This window comes from Strigops habroptila, chromosome 5 (genome assembly GCF_004027225.2).
Source record: "Strigops habroptila isolate Jane chromosome 5, bStrHab1.2.pri, whole genome shotgun sequence".
Lineage (NCBI taxonomy): Eukaryota > Metazoa > Chordata > Aves > Psittaciformes > Psittacidae > Strigops > Strigops habroptila.
Window position 1 is genome coordinate 20,318,542 of NC_044281.2, and position 21,060 is coordinate 20,339,601.

At 37.1% G+C, this 21,060-nt stretch overlaps 1 protein-coding gene across 12 annotated transcripts in view; it reads right to left on the reverse strand.

The window, feature by feature from the left end:
- Positions 1-21,060, reverse strand: part of MYO3B (myosin IIIB) — a 206,768-nt gene that overhangs the window by 91,727 nt on the left and 93,981 nt on the right. For 10 of the 12 annotated variants that reach the window (XM_030486037.1, XM_030486038.1, XM_030486040.1 and 7 more), the window contains 13 exons: positions 14,040-14,136; positions 13,040-13,156; positions 12,061-12,165; positions 9,288-9,371; positions 8,409-8,611; positions 7,926-8,024; positions 7,209-7,323; positions 6,705-6,831; positions 6,350-6,560; positions 5,102-5,249; positions 4,687-4,840; positions 2,664-2,752; positions 1,325-1,454 (listed from right to left, as the gene is read on the reverse strand). In XM_030486037.1, the coding sequence (XP_030341897.1) occupies positions 1,325-1,454; positions 2,664-2,752; positions 4,687-4,840; positions 5,102-5,249; positions 6,350-6,560; positions 6,705-6,831; positions 7,209-7,323; positions 7,926-8,024; positions 8,409-8,611; positions 9,288-9,371; positions 12,061-12,165; positions 13,040-13,156; positions 14,040-14,136 (1,679 nt within the window). Of the gene's footprint in view, positions 1-1,324; positions 1,455-2,663; positions 2,753-4,686; positions 4,841-5,101; positions 5,250-6,349; positions 6,561-6,704; positions 6,832-7,208; positions 7,324-7,925; positions 8,025-8,408; positions 8,612-9,287; positions 9,372-10,409; positions 10,817-12,060; positions 12,166-13,039; positions 13,157-14,039; positions 14,137-21,060 lie in introns of those variants that run through there. The other 2 variants (XM_030486045.1, XM_030486046.1) reach the window with 2 other exon arrangements.

Below are 21,060 nucleotides of genomic sequence, written 5' to 3' on the forward strand. Positions count from 1 at the left end.
CACCATGAGTAAAAGAAACTCTTTTACCAGTTTAACAGAAACTCAAATATCAGAAGTAGACAAAAAGATTCTTTGTTCCCCACTTGAGCACAAAAATCCTACTCCATCTTAAACTATATCCACCTCCATCTGAGCTTGTCATAGCTGAAAGGAGAAGGAGATTCCTCACCAGTTCCTCACCTCTCAGGAACCTCTAAATGCATAATTTGAAGGGGTGTAACCCAGAGCCTTCTAATTACAGGAAAAGAACAGAGATATTGTAATGGGAATCTATCCTATGTAGAATATAAGCAGATATTGTGCTATCAATTTTACATGTGCAAAGAAGGCTCCAATATACGTCTTTTTCCAGATGTTCGTTTTCTACATAGAAATCTCAAGAGAGGCTAAATGCATCACCAGAGGCTATGACTTGGCTACTGAGGGTCCAGAAATCCCAGATAGAGCTGCTGCACAGGCACAGAATTGCATCTACAGCTTAGGTACAATAAGCCTTCACGCAACTAACTAATGCATGTCCACTTATTTCTACCTAAAAATACAACCTCATTTGCATATGTCATATCAGATCACAAGAATTTTGCAATCCAATACAACACACCACATTTACATCATTCCTTTTTTTACTCATTATGAAAAAATATTTTAAATATAAGGAAAGTATTGAGAGATGTGTACATTTGTTGCCTCGTTTGCATGTATACTGAAGATTATTTGTACAGGTTACCGGTATTCTGTCATCTATCCGTGGAGTAATCAAAGTTCATCTTGCTGTTCTATTTAGCTATAGATCAGTGCACTTTTATGTAAGTCAGTGTCAACAAGCTTTAAATCAACTGAATTAACTAATTCTAGCAGATTAGTATGTGTTTTTTATGATCTGTAAGAAACTTTATGTATTGCATCAATGCCTTTAAATACATGGATATTACCTCCAAAACAACTTGATCTACATTACAGTCCTTAAGAATTGTAAGACATGGTGCAATCTATCAACTGAGAATTGATCTTAGTAAAAGACTAAGAACCAAGAAACTCCCATATTCTCATCCTGCTCCGAGAATGAGTTCTTGCGCTTTATGTCAGATGATCTCCCTTTCTCTGGAGTGAGGGATGAATCTTTCTGTGTTTTTTAGAAGAATTCATGTCCACATATTTAAAAAATAATAAAATATGGTAATATAATAACATTTTAGCTATCTAGGAAACTTAAAACAGCAGAGCTGAAAAAGAATTAAAAAAAACCTATCCAGAAACAATTACAGTTTTGGAGGAGTAGGTAGCTGAAGATGTTGCAATGTTAGCAAAGCTATGCAGAAAATACCTGTTTTTGTTAATGGGCTAGAGAACAGCTGCTGAAGAAGTTTGTTCTCTGAAGTTCGCAACACCACCACTATGTCAGCAGGAAGAGTATCTCTGTTCTTCTCAAGGAATGCACTGGCATCATATAACACCTAGCATGGGAAACAGAATCAGAAAAGTTGCCAAAAAACTACTATGTTCTTTAAAATGCGAGCAGTCAGGATGACCAAGTAGACCAGTTAATCTGGATCTGGCATGCCAATGAATTATGTGCAAAGTGTACAGCTACAGCAGCGTCTTCAGAATGTGAAATGGCTATAAACAGCACTTATATTCATAGCATCTCACCGCACATCAAATTGGGTTAAGTGACTTAAATCATGTTGCATTATGCTTTGTCACATGTAACTATGGTATGCATGACGCAACATAACAGAGATACTTCACTAAAGCTTAAACTGACAATTTATGTGTGAAATAAGAACCTAGCAATATTCCTCTCTAGCCCAATTCCACTGGAGTCCATTAGTTTACACAGAAACTGAATGTTCTCCTGCAATACAGAACTGGCCAGCAGTGGTTTTATGACTTGGCCATTTGGTAACAAAGAATTTCCTAAACCTGTGTGAAATTCTAGTTATTCTTAACAAGCCAGAAAGCTGGACAAAGTTTACTAGAACATATCTTAAAATTCTGGAGTTTTATGAGCCAGAGATGGGACTTCCTTGACAACTATATAAAACATGGCTATTTTGGTTTTGTTTATAAACAAAGACTTGGAACTGTAATCACAAGCAAAGCTCATGTTATGTGAAACAACTGGCCCATTATTCCCCATATAAAATAATAGGTGAACTGCTAAGAACAAAAGAAGTTAGGAGCTACAGAGTACAAGAAAACATCTGTGCTCACTAGCTCCAGTCTTTCCAATGCTCTCTAAAGGATTTTAAGTTCTATTACAGATGCTAGTTTACATTGCATTTTGTGCATATACTTCTATACACTCACACACAGAACTACTGGCATTCACATGATGTTAACAATCATGTCACCCGTTCTGGCTCCAGAGAATTGGTCCTTTGAAATGATTGTAGTAATGATGTTTCTGGTGCCAGATTTCTTACAGAATAAAAGGTGGTTATTGTCTACACAATTTGCAAAAGAACCCTAGGGATAGGTTCTAAAATGGACTACTACACATGAAAATTTTATTACAGAATCTACATTTCTGCAAACTTCACAATTTTGTCTCTTAAATTTTGGGGAAAAAAAAAAAAAAATCCTAAAGCAGAAACTTTGGATAAAACAAACAATTACCATACCACTGTTATTTGCGCTGAATAAAAATCACATGGCCTTACCTTTCCAGCATAGTGCTGAATACCAAATGACAATTCTACTCCTTTTGGTCTCCAAAAGTATTTGCATCGTAAATTGCCTTCAAATTTATCTAGACATTGGGAAGAGATTGATATAAGTGACTTAGAGTAACTGAGAAAAATCTTCATCCTAACTAGGGACAATTTGCTGCTCAAGAAGCCAGAACCACTATAAACACATATATTACCAGATTGCTCAGAAATAGCTGTGTGCCAGCTTCTCTGTGCTTTCTTCCAAGCAGCCACTTCTGAATGGAACAGCTCATCCTAAACTAGCCCACTAAGACCATCTTTCAAATCCCACTGCTTGTGGATAGTTCCATGCATGGAAAACTATCAACTAGAGGGGCCAATGAGAAGGTGTAATGACATATTTTGCTATGAATTTGCTTAAACAGGGTTTGGGGTGGGTTTACTTCAACTATATTCATTCAAAATTGTGCCAATATCTCGCTTGCTTAAATGCCTGTTATTTGTATTTTCTCTGTCTTCCTTTCCCCATTCATTTAGCTTCCAGCATCATGTTTTAAGTGTATGTTAATGTCTTCATGTTGGGACCATCTCTCATTTACCTTTGGACTTCTACAGAAAAAAAGGTTTTTAACTAAAACCTCTTTTAAAGAGGCTTTCTGTTTCCCTCTTTCTGAAGAGCCAACAGAAAAAACCCCATCACTTTCTAAGAAAAATGTCTTGTACACCCTGTGACATTTTGTATGCTCTTTAATAGTCTGAAGTTAAATTAGTGCTGATACAGTAAAACTTGTTATATTTTTTATCTGAACTAGCAACTAGAGACCTGAGGCCAAAATCAATTGATAAAATTCTCTGCCTTCTTGCGTAGGTCAGAGAATATTATCAAAATGTTTTTTCTAATGTTGGAATCCATTAATATTTTTTGTTAGTTTTTTCTTTCTATTAACGTTTAATCAAGCTTGTATTTAAAGCTAGAAGAACTAACTTTGGAATTTCAGTAGGTGGGAGGAGCGTGGCAGAATTCATGATTGTTTGGCACATCTGGAGAGGGCAAAATATCTCACTTTGTTGTCTCCTTGAGGGATCCTGCTGTGCTGTGTATAGATTGGCAGTATGACAGATCAGCACTGGACCAAGGCAAGTGCCTCTGTGAAAGTGTAAGTAAGTTCAATATTCAGTATTAACTGATTTATAGGACCAACAGGGAAGCACACACAGCTTTAGTACACAAAAGAGGACTGGAAGGAAACCATAGCATTCATCCTATCTATCTGTGACTTAAATTCAACTTTCAACTTAGCCTAGCAGAAGTGAAAAGTCTTGTACATATATCATGCAGTTTAACAGGCAGCTGTTATTTTTCTCTAGCAGTCTGAGTCTCTGTTGCACATTCCATTGAAGGAACTGCAACTCTGTTTCATATAGCAGGGAAAAATGCAGCTTCAGTAAATAAAAAGCGGGGCAATCATTTTAAACATGGCATGTGCTCCATGTTTTAGAGTTTGCACCAAGATTTGTTAAAATATGTGTAAAATATGCATGAAGGAAGGGAAATATTCAGCCAGATGGCATACCAGAAATAACACACACTTTCTATTTATGATGCGATAATCTAGAGTGAAGCAGTATTTTCTAATTGGATAAACATGGGCCTAGAAGCCTGGAAGATCTAAATTTTACTCTCAACACTGATGCTGCTCACAGGGTGGTCCTAGACACAAGATTGTACTATGCCTCAGCCTTCCCTTCAGTAAATGGAGATAAATGCTGCTTGACGCTGCTCACACACAGGGACAAGACACGGGTTATTTCCTTGTAACAATGGAAAGACAATAAGCCCTAGAAACCTGATATATAACTTTTGCAACATGAAAAGAACAGAAAACACATAAGCAGAGGAAAATAATGAAGCACAACGAAAAATATGTGCCAAATGAAATGGCACAGCCTTCGCAGGACAACTAGGCTAGTTGTCCATTCTGCCCTCTCAAAATACATTTCTATATTTCCCAGAATTTTTGCTTGCACATACCAACTAAAGTTAGGTCTGTTGCCTGAGGAAATCGACTTTCTTCATCTAGTAGAGACAGGAGACCCATGGGTTTCTGGAGAAACATATCTAGAAGTGGACGGTTGTCCTCATACTCTACTGTAGTAGCATCAATTCCCTCACTCTGATATTCCATCTACAAAGTCAGCAGCACAGTTCCAGTATCAGTATCAGTAATTCAGTATCAGAATCAGTAAAAGTAATATCATCATTAGATCGTTTATAATGCACAGCAATACTCTATATGCCCCAATAACATTATTTACAAAACTCCAACTGAAAGATGTCGTTATCTTGCATTTAAATCACATATCCATTTCATAGATTATGATGTATAGATTATGATCTGTCTTTCAGGATAGCTGATTCAACTAGACCTCATCAGAGCTGAATTTACCTGCTCAAGTGCAAAGATATGTTGATTGAAATAAAACTGAATCTGTTCATTAGCGATATTTATGCACAGCTGTTCAAAGGAATTTCTTGCGAAGTTCTCAAATCCAAATATGTCTAGTATCCCAATATTCATCCCATTTTCAGTATTGCTGCATGTGAATATACAAACAAAGTTAATCATGGGCAGCACCAAGTTACAATAAAAATAAACATGGTAACCAAGATTGCATAATTGATTCAATCTGCTGCACAAAGAGAGAAGAAAAAGTGTGTTTGATCTAAAGACAACTTGTGCATTTGTTCAGCGTTAACACTTTTGTTTTTCACTTGCTTCTTGCAAATTTCCATGAATAAGGCAGAAGAATCACAGATGCATAGTAACAGACACTTAGCAGCTATAGTAAAACAAGTGGTTTCAATAGGCAGATCCCAAATAAAGATATTATCTGCTCCTCCAGGTGGACAAAAGGTGTCAAGCTTTAATAGCATGTTTTTGCTATACTCAGCCAGTACGGTAATTACCAAGTCTGCTGCTGCTACAAGGTGAACTGTTAAGAGCCCATGTGGTAGCTCAAGTATACTCGCATCACTCACCACCAGAACTGCAAGTATGCATGAGGACATGTCTATATGATATAATGAAATGCCAAGCAGAGATTTTGGATCAGAGGATTTTCACATCACTTAAGGGGTTCTCTTGTTTCTAAAAATCTCTACAGCTGCTTGAAAAGATCAAAGCAGCCAGATCAGTACCTGGCAATGAAATCATACAGATCCACAATGTGAATGTTTCTGTAATGATGAAAAATAAAAAATCCCATCTCAAGTAGCAGCACAATAATAAACTGAGATCTCTATTTATTACCAGCTTACAAAAGCAGAAGGACTGTCAGTACTGTGAATACATACTAAAGTTCTTCAGTGTACTCCAAATATTTACCAGCCTTTGGTATGATTTCAATGTTCACTACATCGGAAGCATGTCTTTAAAGAATTGTACAGCACTCAACCACCCAAATTCTATTGACTTCAGTGCTAAACTCCCCTCAGCTCTTTGAAACTGTTGGGGTTCATGTCCTGGAAACAGAATTCAGTATCACAGCATGAAAGCCATTTTGAAACCTTAGCCAAAATAAACACAGCACCCTTTGTGCAAAATCAAAAATACACAAATCTCAAAAATCAAAAATATACAAATGGATAAACCCATATGCACAGTAAGTACACAATTCAGTGATGTGTAACTCACCATATATTTTTATCTGGCTGAAGCAGCGTATTAATACGATTTACGATCCAGCTGAAGAGCCGGCCATAAAGTGCTTTAGACATGGCATCTCGCACGTCAGCTGCTTTGTCCACGGTGTTTGTTTGGATAATAGTCTCCCCTCGTGTTACAACACAGTGGGAGGTTAGGGCCTCTTGAAGTTCTTCTGACCCAATACTTAGTAGTGCAGCAGCTAAAAGACAGTGAGATAAAGATACAGGACTGTGATTAAGCGGTGGAAATCACTAGCATTGTCCAACTGTTACCATGAGTTAGACATTCTCACAAATACAGTCAAATTGCATTTACAGAACTGACAATGTTAAAATGTATTTACCATTATCTAAGGCTTCTGGGTTGGGAACTTCGCTTTTATCTGTTTGGTGTTGTGAAGAAATGGCAGCAAATTCAATATTTCCAGTATTTAAGATCCCAGTCAGAATTCTGTACACTGAGTACACTTCCTGTAAAGGATGACAAGAAGCACTTTTAAGGAATCCAATTAGATATATAGAACATATTTAGGCTATGAAAGAAAACAGTGGGCACTGGAAAGGCTATTAAAGCTTGTATCTTGCTCTGAGACTGAGTTCTATAAGCTCCTATTGACACAGAAAACTGTGTGATAGACGATTGTGAATGGACCTGCCTGAGTTCTAAGACTTCAGGCTGGTCTTGGACTCCAAGTGGGTGGTTATGCTTCCACAGTTCACTTCTGTTACAAGAGATTTTGTGGCACAGATGCATATCCACAAAACCAAATGGCAGCCTGTGCACAGGCAGCACTGGAGGGGGTTTTTACAAAGAAGGTCAATAATGGTTTAGCAACTGGATCTCTTACCTCATCAGTGAATCCTATAATTCTAAAGCAATGCTGAATTGCTTCAAACTGTCTTCCATAGGAATCTTTAGTAACAATATCATGCATTACTTTTCCAGTTTCATTATCAATATATCTAAATAGAGAAGGAGAAAGAAAGCACCATACTAGCAGATATGCCAGTACAACCTCCAGTGACTTCAAAGCAAGTCCCTCAGTAACTGGAAAGAACACATATTTCAGTATCTTCCAATTGTATACTTTAGTGCTAATTTACAAGAAGGTTTTGTTTCTGTTGCACTAACTTTTGCTTATTCTTTCTTAGTATCTATTATCGTGTTACCAACATTTCACATGCATCCACTCACTCATACAGATCAGATGCACCCAAAGTACAAACACCAATTAAAAAACAGATCTCCAAAGCATATTCTGGGTGCTTACTGAAGCACTAGAGTAAGAAATCATACGGCAATTCTCCTACTTTGAAAGTATGACAGAATATCTACATGATAATAAGCTTGATTTTTTCTCCTCCTCTTTAAATACTTTGAGTTCTCAAACACATATGAATAACGCAATGCCTTATTGTCCATCCTCTTCTTCACATGGGAGGATTAAAAAAGATCCTTACAGGATGGAGAAGGATTAAGGGAGATTTTAAGGCATCATACTGAAAACAAGAGCTGATTAATAGCTAATTACAATGAGCAGTTAAAACAAGTGAGTGATAGTTACCTAGGAGGCTTTTTATCAGGAAGTCTATATTCAGAAAGCTTCTTCTGATGATAAAGGCCAGCATAAATGTAATAAAAGATATGGAAATTTTTCTCTCCCCTGTGGGGGAAAAAAAAAAAAAATTCTTTTAAAGCACATGTGTTTATTCTTGTGGCATCTTGTACAACGTAAAAGTAGATGTTCTTATCATGAGCTCACTGAAATAGGTGACAAATAGGTAGCAAATCTCCCACTTGCTTTAATGTTGTAGGATCAGCAGCTGTGAAACACAGAAAACCCAACCAACTACAATATTTCGCCAAAGAATGGAGCCACTCTAGCTTCTACTCCAAAAGAAACTGACTATTCTTGTCATCATAGCACTGTACAAAGGCTCACTGCTTTACCACAAGACACAGTAATATTTAAAATAAAGATTTTTGAGAATTAAAAACAATCCAAACATTACATAGATGTGAAAAGACAGATAATTAATATACCTACACAGCCTGTTTTATGACCCTTGATTTTTCAAGTAGATATTCAGAAATCTTTGCCCCCATTACAGCTCCTGTGGGTGTAAACATCATTTCCAGATATTTTCCAAAGCGACTTGAGTTGTCATTGATGGCAGTGCAGGCATTTCCAAATGCTTCAACCAGAGGATTTACCTGAAGAATTTTCTCACGCAAAGCACGGTTATTGGCCTTGACAGAACAGACACAGATCAGAAGGATCATTAAAAGAATATATTGCTTAACCATAACCAATTCTTGCTTCACAAGCATAGCATCCCTTTCTCATGCTTGTATGGATACTGCATTAACCTTTCTACTTATAAAACAACAGGACCAACAAATTGATGAGGAAGTCTCCCACAGGTAGGAAGACCCAGATTCTTCTTTCTCTGCAATTGTTCTGTCTCTGAGGTGTCATACGATTAGTCAGAGCACCAAAACCGCTAAAAACTAAACACACCTACTTCAGGTTAACTTTACACACTTGATTTTCCTGTAATTTTGCAACAATAGCATTACTCATAACATTTAAATGTGTACAAGCATCTAATATTAGAGCCATAGCAAGATCTGTTATTCTTTACTGTATAAATGAACACAGTATATTTGCTAAACACTGTAAATAACTACAGGCACTGAACACTTGGGATCTGGCACCTTCTCTTTAAAAAATATTGAATGGTTTGGTATGGGTCATTCTCTAATATCTTAATTCAATACTCTCACATGCATGATCACTCTGTCCCTAATTCAAGTGGGACAATTCACACGAATGCCTTTAAGTATTAACAAGTAAATAAAGTGGAAAATGGGGGTAGAGTTGGAAAGATTTGTTCATAGTTTTACATGATTGGCTAAGAAATACCTTTCCCAAGAAGGTCAAATGTTGGACGATCAGATGGGCACTTTCTGTCTTTCCAGCACCACTTTCCCCACTGATGACAATGCACTGAACACACAAAACCAAAGTTAACTGCACAGCTCACCACATGGTCAATTTCAGCTATTACAGCTCCTATCTGTTATTTAATACTTCGTACCAAGACTACAAAATACTTTCAGGGTCAACTCCCTCAACTTCCTCCTGAAATGAAAGATCAGCAAAGGCTCAGTGTAGTAATTTATTCCCTAGATTACTAGAATGCATCTCGCAATGCCTGACAGCAATATGCATCTGTGTGAAGCAGTGACTGAATTTCTAAGAGCGAAGACATAAACGGGTGACCACATCTGTAGACTTAACACATGCTATGAGCATACATGGCTTGTTTCAAATGCATAAAACTCAGCAAATTGCCACAGCTCAGTTGATGTGGCATAAATCAACAGTGCATCTGCGCTCACTACATTGATTTCATATGAATTAACATGAAACACAGGGTACAGCTGTATTTAATACACCGACCAAAAGTCTGCTCCTGGCTTTAAAAATAAATAATTGCTGCTGTGTAGAGAGGTTTTCTGTAGGTGACACTGATATTCAAGCTAGAACAGCAAACTAGCATCTAAACATTCCAGAAGAATATGCATCTGCTCATTGGATGATTCTGGGAGAACATATCCATCCATCTTCTTCCTGAGTCAGCAGTCTTAACACATAGTATTTTATGGGCTCTGCAAATGGCTTCCAGACTCAGGGATTAGCTAGAATAGTCTAAATCACTTGGTATCTTCCTCTCTGCCGTTACACTTCATGGATGAGAGGGAAGGAGAAGGCCAGTGCAGCTGAAGGCCAGTTGACACCTGAACACCGAAGCATAAACACTTCAGATCATAGCAAGAATTCTGACAGCATTTATTGGTTTTGCAGTTTTTCATGTGCTGTACAGATCACCAGTACAATTATTAGTCTACTTAGGATACAGTATGAACTGACATACAATTAAAATGTTAACACTAAGCAGTTGCATACATTCGTGTGTTTTTATGCAAACACCTGAAAATTATTTGCACCACACCATGAACATACAAGATTCTAAGCTGGAAGAAGATACAAGGTCCTTCATGCAATGACACATCATTCATCAAACTACATTTTGTGAAAGGGTTTGAAAGATGTAGCAGTTCTCTGGTGGTGTCTTGTGGTGCCTGACAGGAGGTGCAGGGATCGACTCTAAACAATACGTGCAATATGACACTTGCGGCTCACATATTTGCTTCTTGACAGGTATGTTTATTCTTCTCAGAAACAGATAACCCAATGATGGATTTTCAGGGTTACAATACCTAAACTAATTGTCTTTGTGTGACTAGAGAAGTCATTATACAGTTAATGCCTATGACTTCTTGTAGAAGTCATAAAACTCTTGTAGAATTGGCCAGAACTTGATTTTAGCTTCAGGCGCAATGACCCGGAGTCAATTTTCAGGCTTCATGGGAAAATGCAAGGGAAAGCTAAATGGATAAAACAAATAGAATCAATATTTTTTTGATCTGGCTACAGTGCTTATCTAACGCACCTTTACTTGAAGAACCATAACATTTGCCACACAACAGAGATAAATATGTTCCTGTAACCCTTTACAAACAGAAAACAGGAAACTGATTTAGATCTAAATGTGATTTACTTCTTAAACAGGTATGAAACGTATTATATTAAAGATGTACAAAGTCAGCCCGACAGGCTGACGTCAAAACTATTCCTTTCCCCGGATAACAAGTTCTCACATAAGTTACTCTACAAGAGTACTTGTTTTCTCTAATGCCTCCATCAAAGAGCATGTAAGTCATTAAAGAACTACTAGCCACCTCTCAGGCCAGTCTACTTGTTCATGCTCAACAGACCTCCTTTTTTCTTCATCTTCAATGTCCCTTTTATTTCTTTTCTTTGCTTGGTATTTTCTGAGTGCAGGTTTTTAACTATTTTATTCTGCTTTTGTGATTTTAAAAAAACATTTTCTATGAATTATTATGTGATATGCAAGGTAAAATCAGGGGTATTTTATAAATAAAAGTAATTATTAGCTCTCAACATTCATGTACGTACAGCACTTCAAATTAGAAAGAGCATAAAGCTACAATCTTAAGAATGTAATAAAAAGAAATCTAGCTTCTACAGCATGGTACTTCATTCTCATTAAAATCATTGCTATGTAATTGGATTTGTGTCCTTATTACATTTATATTAGGCCTGTCCTTACTATGTTTTACTAAAAAATTAGTTTATGGTTCCTATTTTTGTGACTTGTACTTAAAGGAATTGATTATCCATTGCTTGATAGTGTCTTTATGCAACAGAAAAGTGGTTCAAACTCAATCTGCTATTGCATCGAGACCCTCCTATTTTACACAGGTGTAAATTATTTCAATACCTAGTGCAAGTCAGGCTATAATTAGAGTGTGCAGCAACACTGCAGCTGATGTCAACTGCCAGGACTTCACAGGTGTCCAGGAAACTATACTGGACAGGCAATCCTATCACCTTATTTGATGACCCTTTAGTCTATTCTATGGCACCATGTCCTCTTCAGAATTCCCAAACCTGTCTAGATTTCTATTCTGGTTTTCCTGATGCAGGAATAAAACGCTTAAAAATAATAATTCCCAAAGTACAATGTAACGGAACATCAGCCAAAGCCATGCAGCATAGTGGCAGTATGATTAATATGAAGTCTAAACCAAAATGAACAGTTTCTTACCTGATCTTTGCTGAATGTAACCATACTTTGGTAGGCAGCATCCGCAGAGGCAAATATGTGGGGGGGATTTGATGAACGCTTCACACCATGGTAAAGCTCGGAGAACTGAATTTAAAAAAGAAGACACAATAGTCCAAATATGTGACTTAGCTATGTAATTAAAAACTGAAAAGAGGACAGTGTCTATCTTCTGCCTGTTCAACAGAAGGTAGTTGCCTGTTTTACCACAGAATTTCCACTGAATCCCCTGGAAGAAGAGTGGTAATTCTTGGCACTGCCTAGCTTCCAGAATACAAATTACAACACCTAAAATGCACTCAGACGTTTCCCCCACTATACAGCAAAGAGCATTCTATCACAAGGAACAGAATTTCAAACACAAGAATTCACCCAAGGAAATACCCAACCCATACAAAAGAAACTTCAAACGTAACAGTGAATCTGAAATCTGCCTCCTCTACCTGCAACCTTGATTTAGGCATCCATGGAGACTAAGATTTATGGCTCTACCTCTCTTTGTATTTTTAGGGAATTAAGCTGCCTCCCTGTTTACAGCATTTGATTCACTTATTTCTTTTAAGCAGCAGTTGATGGCACAGAACATGTAATAACCCAATAGTGAGAGCAATTCTTCAGGAAGCAACAGCCTCAGCATGAGGAGGTTCATATAACCATCTTCTGTTTCCCAGAAGAAAGCCCAGAGGAGAGGCACAGCTGAGGCTGGGGTAATCTTCCTCCCTCCTGTGGAATATGTGCCACCAAGCAGAAAGAAATGGAATCAAATGAGACCGAATCGGGGGAGTTGGGAGAGAGGTGATAAAAAAGATGTAGCAGCATTTTTGCGAAAGAAGAAGAAAAGGCTGGCTTTTAGTCTGGGCTCCTACCTTTCAACATCACTTAAGTATTTTAAGTATTTTAGCCAATGGCGTTAATACAAAATGTAAAGTGAGCACTGTCCACAGCTTGGAATCTCTCTTACCTGGGGAGAATAAATGCTGAGATTCTGGAAGGGGTTTAAGGCTATTAAAATGTCTCCAACATAAGTATAAATTTGTAAGTCAGCATAGCGTTTCTGCAGCTGATGGATAATTGTATCCTGAGAAGATTACAAAAAGTTTGATAGTTAAACAGTATTTTCCCAGTTAGTAAGATTTTTGTAAATATACTGAGAACACTGATTACAAAATACTTATTATAAGTGTTACTAATTATTTTTCAAATGCCAACACCACAAAAACAGACAAATATTTTCAAAATTCTTGCTAATGCCATAAATCTAAGTTAAATGGCAACTCCTGTTTCCAGAATCGTACACATTTTGTTACACCAGCCTGAGAAGAAAGAGAAGAGAAAATGGCCATGCACATTATTGCTGCATAGTACATTCCCATTTCATTTTTTATTTGGCCATGAAACAAGGATAATAATTTTTCAAGAATTAAATTTTAAGTGGCAATAAGAGACTGTTTTAAACAGGACACCAGCACAATTTAGTGTCATGTCTTTTTCTTGCTGGCATGCAATTTAAGGATCATCAAAACAAAAATTTACAGATACTCTGCATGTAGGTGATACAGTGAAATATGCAACTGGTATTGTTTTATCGCTTTTTATCCAGAAGCTGTAGATATCATATTACTCCATACTTTCCCATAAATTCACCAATTTTAGGAAAAATCACTTAAATCTAGATCTTCAGGACTAAACTTCACATTTTAGGAAACTTACAAAATAATTTAAACTATCATCACTCATAGTTAAATTCTTCCATATAATAGGTTTCGCTGCTATTGCTTTTATGTCACTATATAGCATATTAATGAAGTGATGATAGCAGATCAGTCACATGACAATCCCTTTGCCATGGTGAGACAAAAGCTTGCAAGAAGGAATTCTTCTCATTCTGTTAAAAGAAGCCTAAAAAAGGGGCAAACTGTGAGACACGATTGTCAGAAACTGCTACTCAGCCAGTACAGTACCTCATCTAGAACTTCTAGATTTACCAGATCATCATCTAGAGAGTATTTGTCAGCTCCATCCACATGGTAAGGTCTTCTAGTATGTATTCGTTCATGCCTGGAAGCGTGTTAGTAGAGCACCAGTGTTATAATACTGTATCAAAGACAGCAAACATTAAGAGGCAGTGGGAAGTCATGGGTGGGTGGTTTTGTCATGCAGAAAACACAGACATGCTCTCTCTGAAATACTTATTTTTGTCTGCAATATCCTTTTATAAAAGCAATAGGTCAGCTTGCTGTTTAGTGTAATACCTGTTTTCTCTTTCACAATATATAACCCTATTTATCAGTGCTCAGAGATGAAGATTGACCTGTAGACTTACTACCCCCCACTAACACAGTAAAGTATCAAAAATTTTTCCTTGCCCTTCTTGCTCTAAGTTAATAAACTACCACTCTGTTTAATTAAATATTCCCCCCACATACCTAGCCTATAGTATTGTCATCTAATGAAGTTATAAGAACCAATAAGTAGCATAAAATCCTTCTGTTACCTTGGTGTATGCCAAAGTGCCTCCTCAGATGACCCTAGATCTGGCCCAAAACATTTCTGAGCCACAGCTTCCATCAGGCTCTAAATTGTATGGATGTTCAGTCAGCTTGTCCTCAGAGATTTAAGTCACACAATAAGCAGCAGAGACAAACTGTCGCATAACCCCTTTATAATCAGATTATGCTGAAGGAATCTTTGAAAATGCTGTGTATATGTTTTTAAACAACACATCTTGTTGAAACAGGGACAAATCAAGAGGCTGTAAATATGTCTTCCACAGAGGGGTGAAACATGAATGCTGTAAGCACAACTAGGCTTTTCTTTACAACAAACATAATCAAAGCATAGTAGGAGGACACCCACCGAGATACAGTCTGCATCCTGCTGAGTAACATTTAGCATTGATCCTCAATGACAGTCCTTGACAGATTGTTTCTGCATTGGTTGCCATGTAGAATGTAGGAATCACATGATCACACATCCCAAAACAACGCTAAATATTACATCAAGCACTAACAGAATGGTACTGTGACTTGGCGGGAAACACTGTTTATCTATAATGTTGAAGGTTAATAGGAAGATGCAGCAGGTCGTATTTTCTTCAATCATATCGTCATATACTCACGGAAACCTGTCTCGAAAATGAGCATAGAGGCTTTTGCTTTTTCCCCTTTATAAATGTTTCTACGCTAGAAGCTAGTCAACTTTCATTCACTAAGGAGAATGTTTTCATATCCAAGAACTATTATATCATCATTAGAAGTATTGCATGAAAAGTCTCTAACACAGAGGAAGAAGAGTGTTAGCTATGAGTACAGCTTCACTGATAATTGTGAATAACATCTAAAGATCCTAAATTTTTTTATGTCTATTTTTATTCATTTTCCTTATTTACTTTTGGCTACTCAGTGAGTTCTGGAAAACTATTCTGTAATGGTTTATTTGAATTGTAGCTAAATAAAAACATGCAAACTGTTTTGTCAGCTAGGAAATAAAATAGCAGGAACATAGCAGGTTTTGCTGACAGTCCCACTTACACTTTACATCCTATATTTCCAGAGATGGTAGTTTGCTTGATCTTGTACGTATGAAGAAATGAAAGAAGGAGAACACAAATAAGAAGCTATGAAAGAAAAACTGTTAAAGTGGGTATTATTTCCAGTGGGCAGCATGGTGATCATGCGATTTTGTTCAAAATTCCATTCAATTAAATTTTTTATTAAGTGGTGGGTTATAGGAGGGGTGTTGCCTTTTTTTTAAAAGCAGTCACTATATTCAAGAACATTACACTTTGCTGACAAGCCCGATCCTCAAAGGAGTAGGAATGCATGTGAGTGGCCTAAGCTACTGTTGTTTGGGGATTAATTGTTTTTTTATTTTTCAAACCAGAATTCAACCTCTTATTCACTGCAGAGAAAAAAGCTGTTGTAAATAATGTAAATCATTTAGAGATAAGAGGACCCCTCACTCTACAAATGAAGCAAATATTTTAACAGTTGCTTTACTTCATGGAGATGTGACTAACAAAGCAATGGCCAGACATCTTAACTAACATAACTCATCTGTGAAGCTTTTTCTTGCTGAAACAAACCATCACAGCCACAATATTAAATTGCAACAAGGTACAAGTATGGATGTATCTACCAGAGGTGCAGGGAGGAGGGGGAAGAGGGCACATTCAAACCTAAGCATCTCTAATTGCAAAATGGCTTTGTAAACTAATCTGTTATCTGATTGTGTATTAAACTCCTGCTGTTTGTTCTCCTTAAGCAATAAACAAATTTTTTTTTATTATTATTGGAAAGTTGGGGGGTTTTAACACTATATAAATAACTAAAGAAACTGGTACTAGTCAAATATAAGTAAAACATATATACCTTTGTGCATATATTTTCTTGTGCTTAACTCATTTTCCTAAGTACATGATTAGGAAGAGGATATTAGGAGCATAACATCACATTAGCTTCAAATCTCCTGCTGGCCTCATCAGTTTTCTACTGACCCTATGTCCCGCAGATACATTGACAGAGTGGGAAGGAAGAATACAGAGCGTAACCTTTAATTATTTCCACAATTTTACATAAGAAATACAATCTGCTTTTAAAATACCTAAAAAAAAAAAAAAAAAAAATCTTAAAAAGCCTAAGGAAGGAAACACTTTCAATTGGGAAAATAATTGTTGATATATTTTTTGCATAAAAAGTACAATTATCAGCCATTTCTTCAATTACCTTTCCTTTCTGATGACATATAAGGTGCACAAAAAACGAAAATCAAAGGTGTTAATTTGCCTTAAGGTTCCAGCAATGTTCTGAATCATCCCCTGGAGGATATAATCTTTTCACTGCCAAGAAAAGTGGCATAAAGGGCCACTCAAAGTACCTAACCTTATCAAAGCTGAAGAGCAGCATTAGATTTATTCCAGAACTCTAGTGACGAGCACTGTGTTAAATAAGGTTTTATCCTCTCAAGCACCTTCCTTTTTGCTTTTTTATCAGGCAGGCAGGAATAGCTGGAAGGGACAGATTTTTCTTGGATTTTGGAGGAAGAGCAAAAGGCAAGAAGCATTTCTCCCTCAGATGAACAATTTCATTAAGAGAATGGGAAGCATTCATTTGTTCTACCTGTGGGGCAGAGCTAAGTTTGAAAGAAAATCTCCTCTTTTTGTACTAGACACCAGCCATAGTAATAGAAGTGCACTGTAAATAGCTATACGCTTATATGACTCTGCTATCAAGCTGATGATGGAGAAGAAAAAGCTAGATTGACCACATAGACTTCTAGATCAAGAAGTCATCTTGCTGGCAGGTCCAACTCGAGAAAGAAAGCAGCATAGACCAAGAATGTTTATGTTCATTGGGAAGCTTCCTTTCTGATCTCTCTCTACTCCACTCATAACATTCTTTAACGAATGCCATTACTTTGGCCTCTTGGTGCACTTAAGCATTTATGTTTACTGTTTTTTCTCCCCCATGATTCACATAGAAAAAACTGTTTCTGTACTTGTTCTTCTTTACTGCCAATTTTTAAATGAATTGCACACAAACTGAGATTTAAAGAAAAATACTCAACACAATGAGAAAGAAAAGTGGAGAGTGTGCTACTGCTGCACAGAAAAACACAGCCTATTTTACACACATTGCAAAGACTGAATTTTGCTCCTGCACATCAAGTTTCAGCCTGGTAATTTGCTAAAGCAAGGTCATAATAGAAATACTGACACAGCCTAATTACAATATAAATGCTGCAGCTATAACAAAACTCTGTGTAACCCCCAGTAAAAACACATGCACTATAATTAGACTGAGGATCACTTTGGAGGGCCACAGGAGCTTTGCAATAAGAAAAAAAAAAATAGAAAAAAAAATAGAAAAAAAAAAAAAGAAAAAAAAAGAAAAAAAAAGTTTAATTTGCCTAATATTCATATAGACAAAGGCTAGAAGAATTGCATTAAATTACACTGTGCATAGCATCAGAGAACTATTTCTGGTTCTGTTTCGCTTATTATCTCTGAGTACAAAGGAAATTACTGGCTGGATGCAATCAAGTTCCTTGCAGTTAATTGCTTTCAAAACTAAATGTGAGCTGGCACAGAAGCTAGATATCTGGTTGTAAGAATTACTTCCTTGGACGGACTGCTGCTGTAATCCAGCGGGCTAATAAGGGGAAAGCTGCCAAGCCACCATAGTCTCATCCTAATACCTGACAAGGTAGCCTGAACACACCTGTCCTTCTCAAACAATTACATGCTTAGATTTCTTTTTTCTGCTTGCCCACCCCCCCACCTTCTTCAAGTTTGATTCTTCACGATGCACAGGTTTGTGTTTTATCCTTCAAAATGCAAAGTTTCATAACCGTCTGTTCCACATTACAGAAAAAAACTTCTAAATGGTGACCAGCAGTAGCACAACAACCCAGCATGACCCAAACCAATAAACTCTGAACTCTTTACTGTCTAGAGTCAACTTGTTTAAAACCTTATCCATGCAAACACTGAAGTTTTTTCATTCTTTTAGAAATTGAAACTGGAGGTTGGTAGAATACCTTTTCTGGTTGATTGCTATGAAGAAGCCTATCTACAGAACATAAGGCTACCTAGTGTGCAGGAAAACATCCAAGAGAAGAATGAACCATGTCTAGAGCTTCAAAGAAGCCATGTCTGGCTTCTTCAAAGCTGCTGATAACTGGGAAACCGCCACTTTGTGCAAGGACGCTATTGAATAACCTGAAAGCATTTCACTGTCCTTCTGCAAGTACAGGACTGCTAAAATGAAAAAAAAAAAACCCCAAAACCAACCAAACAAAAAACCCCCAAACCTGGGTGAAAGCCTGTGACAGTGCCCGCTCTGATTTTAAGAAATGCTTCCTGCCTAGAGACAGCTATATACTAATGGGAATAAGAGTGCTCTAGTTCTCAAGATGAACTACAAATCAGTATCCATATGTTAAAAGTAATGATGTATTTGACTTTAGAATAGATGGAAAAGCAAAATTCAGCATTACTGGAATGAACATACATGAAACACATCCTGATGTATTAACTACTATTTTTTAAGGATTAAAGAACTTTTATAAATATAGAACTAGTGGACTATCTAACACCAAATGTTTCTTGAAACTAAACTTCATATAACTGCTTCTATGGCAAAGCTGTTAAAAGTATATTAATATATTAATTTTCATTTATGCCCTGGTATTGTTAGAAACTAGACAAAACATATACATAGTTAACTGATAGCATATGAAAGGGATATGGAAAAGAAATAAAGATAATACCCAGAGCTCGTCCTGATGCAGCTGTGAAATTGGGCTTTCTCACAAAGTTTTCCCCCAAAGGAGCATAAGGAACAGGCAATTCAGAGTTGAGTGCCTATGCTGAACTTTCAACTGTATTCAAGATAATGGCAAACCTCGCAGATTTCAGCCTAAAAGAGGCCACGGAAGAATAAAGAATTTTCTTCCTCGTAAGTGTGGAAAGAGGGGTATCCTGGCTGGGTTTTCTGAAACTGAAAACACCTATTTGCATAAGGATAGGAGATATCTGCATCTCACTGTTGAAAATAATTTAAGGAAAAATAGAGCTGATGGAAAGGCTCCAAAGAGCATCTTTTTCAGTAAAAAAAGCAGGAGCAACTGTTAATGCCATCTTTTCATTTTAAACTTTTACTAGCATAAACCTTTTCTTTTTATTATTAATTTCTAACCTAAAAATAGAGTATAAAGCTCACTAGTAAGTTATCTCATGACAAAGCGCCTACAATACATTTGTCAGCAACAAACTGATGACAGCACAAATATGTGTGTTAGTAGGCTCCTTTGAGCTCAGCAAGGAAAATGAAGTGCTCCTTCAGTTCAGAGGTATGAACTGTGCTGAAGTTAAGCCTAGCTATACTGCACACAAGTTTATAAATGAAGTACGAAAGAAACTGAATTAGGGACATATTTCAGTCTGTGGGTCCACAGGTCGACCCAGATGATCCTGCCAAAAGGGGACAGCTTGCTTCTTTCTTCCTGTCTCCTCCTTATTCCTGGTCACATTAAGTATTCCCTCCTTTACACTTCAGCTATATCAGCTGAGGCACCCATCTGTAATCACTAAAAGGGTATAAAATCATCTGTGTGTTTCTGCTGGCTTAGTTTTTTTCTCTTTAGAAGTTCTAGCTCAAGAAGTTTTGACAATCACTGGAGTTGCAATAAAAACAGCATCAAGAGCTTGCTTCTGGGAGCTGTGGGAAAATGAAAGAAGCCAGTTTTCTCCTCTTCAGTAGCAGTCAACTGCTAGGTCAGCTCACCACATCTCTCCATCATACCCTCTAAATTGGTACTACTGACTTTCCAGTCTGCAGGCTTGCTCTCAGGCAAAATGACCTTAAGTGATGTCCCAAAATAGGCAAAACTGGCATGGCTCAATTGGAAAGAGAATACTATTAAAAAAACTACAGGTGCTAAATCAGTAAATTGAAAGATGCAAATCCAAAGCAGTGATGCTTGAAGACTTTCAAATGAGACAAAACCCAGATGCCTCCTGATCAGTTGTTATCACCAGTGACTCCCTGGCTCCCTCACAGTAGAAGTGCTGTTAACACCAGCATCCCGATGACTTTCCAGTTTCTGAAAATTTCAGCCTGTGCTCTGAGCACATTTTCTTTTACTTATCTTTCAAATGATTGATCTGTAGTGTTGCTGTACTCCTAAAAAGGGCATCTACTTTTCTTTATCTCTGAACCAGGGAATTAATGCACATTTCATTGTACCTGTCATGGGCACATCAATAAACAGAAAAAGCATGCACATATATCCAGTGGTACAATAGAAAGGTTTTACTCAACATGGGCTTTAATTGGCCTATTTACTTTGAAGCGGTGACTATACATTCAGATGACTTCTACAGATCACTGCAAATGAACGCCAGTAAATTTTTTTACTGTACCATCTGGTCATGTGTTCTTCTCTGTGCCAGATTCTGTACTGAGAATTATTTTATAAATG